The sequence below is a fragment of the Poecilia latipinna genome, unplaced genomic scaffold (genome assembly GCF_001443285.1).
Source record: "Poecilia latipinna isolate Pla-1442-1.1 unplaced genomic scaffold, P_latipinna-1.0 Scaffold38, whole genome shotgun sequence".
Classification (NCBI taxonomy): domain Eukaryota; kingdom Metazoa; phylum Chordata; class Actinopteri; order Cyprinodontiformes; family Poeciliidae; genus Poecilia; species Poecilia latipinna.
In genome coordinates, this window is record NW_015112654.1 from 518,654 (window position 1) to 524,912 (window position 6,259).

General features: G+C 39.7%; 1 protein-coding gene across 3 annotated transcripts in view; it reads left to right on the plus strand.

Annotated features, from left to right (window-relative positions):
- The window catches only part of wdpcp (WD repeat containing planar cell polarity effector), a 102,586-nt gene that overhangs the window by 66,420 nt on the left and 29,907 nt on the right, over positions 1-6,259 (plus strand). For all 3 annotated transcript variants that reach the window (XM_015045697.1, XM_015045703.1, XM_015045710.1), the window contains 3 exons: positions 809-997; positions 1,606-1,729; positions 3,217-3,280. In XM_015045697.1, coding sequence (XP_014901183.1) covers positions 809-997; positions 1,606-1,729; positions 3,217-3,280 — 377 coding nt within the window. The remainder of the gene's footprint in view (positions 1-808; positions 998-1,605; positions 1,730-3,216; positions 3,281-6,259) is intronic.

The following is a 6,259-nucleotide window of genomic DNA, read 5'->3' on the forward strand; positions in this document are numbered from 1 at the left end:
AGCCACTTTTGAACCAGAAACAGCGGCAGAAGCGCCTGACCTGGGCTACCCCAGCCAGCATGCCTAGGTGGGCCCCATGTGGGGACAAGGAGGGCAGACTATATGGGTCCCATATGGGTTTGTCCGCGGGTTCCACGATGGCCCCACATGGGTTTGCCCATGTAGGGCCAGAGCCCACATGGGCCCTGCATGGGCCCTATATGGTGGTGGCCCACATGGGTTTTGTCCAATTAGGGCCCATGTAGCACCCATGTGGGCTGTGGCTCTACATGGGCAAACCCATGTGGGGCCATCGTGGAACCCGCGGACAAACCCATATGGGACCCATATAGTCTGCCCTCCTTGTCCCCACATGGGTCCCACCTAGGCATGCTGGCTGGGTATTAGCATCCGTAAGGGAAACAAATGGGCGGAGCCAAGAGACACAGGCCAGGTGTGAGGATGTGTGGAGGGGGTTGAGAGGAGCTGACTTTCCCTCCATCCAGGACTTACTCAGAGCTAGCCAAGGGTAAAAAAAAATTCAGCTAACATTTCTGCAGACCTCACACATCCTGGACACAAACTGTTTAACTACATATAAGCATATTTGTGATGTCACAACAATCACTCTTTTTACTTTCTTTATAAAAAAAACAAAACAAAATGGCTAAAAATACTTATGCGTATTGTCCCTTTCACTTCCTTTTATTTCCCTAAAGTTTAATATTCATACGTTACATGTGTACACCGATCTCAAACTCTTTGTTCACGCACACGGTCTTGACCAATGAAACTGATTCTGAATGTGAACTCTGACCTTACGTGGCAGGAGCTCTAACTGGAGGCCAGCTGGGCCATGTGGAGTTGTTGCAGCAGCGGCTCCACTGCGGTCAGGTCAGAGAGGCGCTGGGCATCCTGGAAGCCATGGACTGGAGCACCATGGCGGATGAGAGCTACCAAGGCCTGAGCTCTGTGACCAACCACCTGCTGAGACTGCCGCTCGACGCAGACAGGGAAGGTGAGGCTGTGGGTCACACCACTAGTTTTATGCTACCACGACTATCAGAAAATTTGGTTGTTATTTAGTTAAAATATTTTCCATTGAAAATCTTTCTAGTCCTGTGGATGTCTGCAACCTCTGTTAAAATGCCAGATTGTTGTGAACACCCCTTAATTAACATTTTATTTTTGGTCTTACTGTCAGCACGCTGCAAAAACACAAAATCTTACAAAGTATTTTTTTTTTTGTCTAGTTCCTCTGAAAATATCTTAGTACAATTTATCTAACTTACAAGTAACTTTTCAGCAAGATATAGGAGCTTATTTTAAGTCAATAATTTCTTAGTATTGATTTTAAAATGCACTAGTTCCAGTGGTAGATTATTTAGCTTATAACAAAGACATTTCTGCATATTACAAGTGAAATAATCTGCCAGTGAAACTAGTAGTTTTCATCAATATTAAGGAATTATTGACTTAAAACAAGCTCATTTGTCTTTCTGTTACTTTCATCTAAATTACTTTCATCTTAGTTTAAGTGTACTAAGATTTGAACTACTAGACCAAAAAAACCTTTTTAAGAGTTTGTGTGTTTTTGGTGTGTTGACATTCCCAATGTTTGTGCAGCCCAGCTGGAAGCGGCCCTGCGGGTGTTTTATGCCCCGGCTGCCCCTCTGCCCGATACCATCATACTGGAGTACAGAGAGCCGGTCACCAAGTACGCTCGCCGCCTTTTTCACCACCTCCTCAGGTAACACAACCGTCTCCAACATGCTGCTGCTGCTTGGCTCTTAATTTAATGCACTGAGAGACAAATTAGTTTTGTGCGATTCAGTTCAGCTTCTGTTAGACCTGTCACAGTAAGCAATAAATCAACTAGTCGCATGGTAGATTAAAGTGAGCTCAATAATTTCTCCTTAACATTTGTTAGAGAGATGCTCCCCTTTGATATTGTTGGAAAAACACTGCAAATATTTGAAACCCAGTACGATTTCGTTAGGTTGCACTACCTGCCGCGTTTGCCTGTTTTCCCTGCCTAAGCAGAATGACTAATATTTCTTGAAATGCAATTTTGTTTACAAAAGCTTAATTATCCTCTTTAATTATTGTTGCTTTGTTTTTTTATTTCACATATTTAAAATATATTTCAGTTCCAGTGTTAAATATTGTTTAGAAATTAGTGCATTTTGTATCTTTTAGAGAGTATACTTTTCTTGATATGCTATTATCATTATTGTATTAGTTGAAAATGGTCTCAAAATAACAATATTATTGTTTATCGCAATAGTTTCTGGGGCAATTCATTATCCCGCAAAATGTGTTATTGTGACAGGCCTAGCTTCTAGAGAGCATTTCTTGAAATAAAACAAAAGCTGTACCTCCAGGTCGGCTGCAGTTTAGTGATGTGCAGTGTAAAAACCCATATACTAATTATTTTTAAAACACTACTGGAGCACATTGTTGAGTTTATCAGTGTGCAGGAAAGAATAACAAGTGTCCAAAAATGACAACCAGTGAAAGAAACAAATTTAACACTCTCTATTTTCCTCTCGCTTCTTTTTATTTCAACATTTCTAAAAAAAAGGACATCGCTTTTGAATGTCATCAGTCACACACACGCGCTGATGCAGCTTTGAGTCATTCACGAGGCAGAGCAGCGCTCACTCAGACCTGTTTAACTGTTGTTTCATTTTCCCTTCTGCCATGAGAGCCTTTTGAAACGCCTGTTTGACTGAAATAGACCCTGTTGTTCCCACACACTGCCGCTCACAGCTCTCCATCTAGCAATTACCTCCATTTTCCTCCCCTGTTCCAGAACTGGAGTGTTGTTTGGCATCCCTCCTCCTCTCTTATCACCTACCTGCATTCTTCTTCTCTCCATCAGCATCAAATAAAGAAAGCCTCCACTCTCTGCTTCTTTACTTGTTTCATGTTGGATATAGACAGGGAAAGTTAGGCTGTTTTGCATCTTTCTCTCTCTCTCTCCCTTTCTCTGTCTTTCTCTCTTTTTCTCTCTCCTCTTTCTTTTGGCTTTATTCTGGATAATAATAAAAGTACCAGCTATTTACTGTTCTCTTATTGGCAGAGATTTGTATGCATATCTGTGGATTTATGTAAAGCTCGGAGAAAAATGTACGTCGGTGTGATTCATCTGTAAATTTCCTCTAGTTGCTTTTGTTAAACAGATATTAGTCGGTTTTAGTTTTCGAGCTCTTATTGTCTCTGCCTTCTTTGCAGGCATCAGCGTTTTGAGAAGGCCTTCCTCCTCGCTGTTGACTTGGAAGCTCGAGATTTGTTCATGGTGAGCTAAAAGACATTTTTGATTTCAGTGGTTTGAAAGCAAAACAGGACTAAAATCTGTATAGCAATTTTTAAAAAAATGTTGACTGAAATTCCTATTTGAAAATTGTAAATATTTGTGATTTTGAATGACATGCACAGTTTTGAGCTCACATCTTTTTGTAACTACTTGTGTTTTGGATAAAATGATTCTGTGTCTTTCCTCTATCACTTCTATGTGCTCACATGCACACTGCTGTTTCTTGCTTATGCAACCATAACATTTAAGACTGGTAATAGTCTTCTGTGTTACACATAAAAACTGATTAAGGCAGGCCAGCACACCTTAGAAGGTGCAGAATGAGAAGACAAAAGCAGAACTTGTGCTACAATCTTTGCTTTACTTGGTGTCGCCCTTAAGATGTGCTAATCAGGCCCAATGCTGGACGGTGAATGTCACTATGTATCTGTATGAATTGAAGCATTTGATCATTTTCAGCACTAAAACATGTTTCACACTAAACCAGATCAATTTATTTCTCAAGATAATGACACTGAAGGTCTTCGGTCGAGTCCTGGAACTGGTAAACGGACCTGGGTGGTGCACAGAAAGGAAAATTGGTGGACTGGAAAATTTGTGTGAAGTGCAAAATCGGCAGACAGAGTGGCTATTAAGTCACCATAAATATTTTAGACCAGTTTCATACCAATTAGCGTTTGTCCCTGTTAAGTTGTAAGTAGCATACTGCGCATGTGTGAGATGTAAGGTAGTGGGAGGCGGGGTTAGAGCTGTAGTTTTTTCATTCTGTGGTGTGAGGAGCGCGGGAGTGCATGTTGTTAACCGTTAATGGTGACCATTCTGTGTTACCGTAAAAAAATAATTGCATTTCATTTCACTCTTATAAAATTTAAGGTTTTCAATTCACAAAAAAGTTTAACATCTATCCATTGTTTATCCTTGCAAGGCCTTAAGCTTAGCTTCAACTACATAGATTTTTATCCTTTTATGCTTCAACAAATAAAGTGAAATAAAGTAAACATAATAAATAAACTGAATTTAAGTCCCACAAAACAGTGGCACTTAAAAAAAGCTAAGGTGTAAGTTATAGATATTTCCGTTTTTAAACCTTTCATGTCTTAAAGATTTTTGCAGAAATCAACCTAAGTTGCCATTATTTTTACAGAAAACTACTTAGGTTGACATTATTTTTTACAGAATATTACCCGGGTGGCCCAACTTTTTGCATAAAGCTACCTCGGTTGCCAGAACATTTGAAAACTATCTAAGAGGTTGTCAGACCATCTAGTCTGATGAAATTAAACTAAAAGCTTTTGGTCTGAACTCCAAGCATCTTGACTGAAGAAAAACAGACACTACTCTTCACTTGACTAACTTTGTCCATATTGTGTAGCATGGTGGTGGCTGCATTATACTCTGGTGGTGTTTTAAAGTTGCAGGAGGAGTTGACAAGTCTAAACCAAGGTTAAGATGACAGCAGCCAAATGCAAAATGCTCAGAAACTCAGAATAAGACTAACTCGTCTCCCAACACAACAGTGACCCAAAGCGCACAGTTAGCATAACAATAGAGTGGGTAAGGATCACTCTGTGAATATTCTTGACTGCAGCTGGAGCACATGCTCCAATTCCAATTGAGATTTATGTAAACACATAAAAATGACTGTTTATTAATAAGTGTTCAAGTTGGCTTAACGTGAGAAGATCTGCAATGAAAAATGGTTGAAAATCTCCCAAAATAAATCTACAAAATAACTCTTCATAAGATTTTTTTTGTTTGGTTTTGATATTTTATTTTAAATAAATTAGCTTAAGAAAGCTGTCACAGCTGAAAAAACAAATGTAATACATTTTTAATCTGTCACAAAATGTGGAAGCAGTGTGAATATTTTCTGGAAGCACTAATGAAAATGTCCATGCCGTTGTTCTATCATCACCGGCAATCGATCATTCTTCTTTTATTATCTATATAATAAGATAACATAAAATTTTTTAAGACCTAAAATTGGTGTCTCATAAAAATAATATTGCATTTTTACTTTAACTGGCAAAAAGCGACCCACAGCAAGTTCTGGAAAAAAATCCCATCTTGTTACACCATTTATAGAAGAACTAGAGGTTTAGAAAGTGTGAATATTTATGTTCCAAAACATAAAACCTTAGAGTTAAAATGACCTTTTAAATTGATTACCATATTGTGTTACTGACATTAAACAGATTAGGCCTAACTGATTAATATTTGGCCCCCAGAGGATTAGATATCGGCTCAGTCACCAGCGCCTTTTAGAAAAGCTTCCTGCAGGCCCCTTAGTGCCATGCACCCTATTTTAGTTGTTCATTCACTGTTAAACCCTTCTTACTTGCATTTGCACATGACTTGTAACCCACAAAAGTGTGTGTATGTGTGTGTTGCATGTCAGAGAGCAGGTGTGATCTCAGTGTGGGCCCCTGTCTTTTCACAACCTCCATGGCCTCCGCTCGGCCTTTTGCCTCTCCTCTCATCTACCTCTAACTTGTTCTTTCTTCCACGTGTTTCTGTAGGTGTCTTTTCCTCTCTTTTTTTCTCCTCTTTTAACGTTGGGGAGCCCCCCCCCCCCTTTTTTTTTTTTGCTCCATGCTTCAGCAGCACAAACACAAAAACACTCACTCATGCTCCTCTCTGTCCTTCAATCACACTGATAGCGCCGCTTCCAATTCCCTCCCCACTAATAGGCAGGGCTGCGGGGAAGCCGATTTGAAAAGGTGGAGTCAAGCCGATGAACCTTGAAAGAGTGGAGGAAAGAGGGGACAGAGAGGAAGAGGAGGGGCTGGTTAGATAGAAGGTCAACAATAAATTTAAGATTTTTTTCCCAATCAAACAGGTTGGAGTTAAGCTTCTTCTCTCTTATTAATCAAAGGTGCAAAGAGATGAGTACACTAATTTCTGCCTGTTCCTCTTATATGGAGTTAGTTTTGTTTCACAATTATTCAATAAATAAAAAAA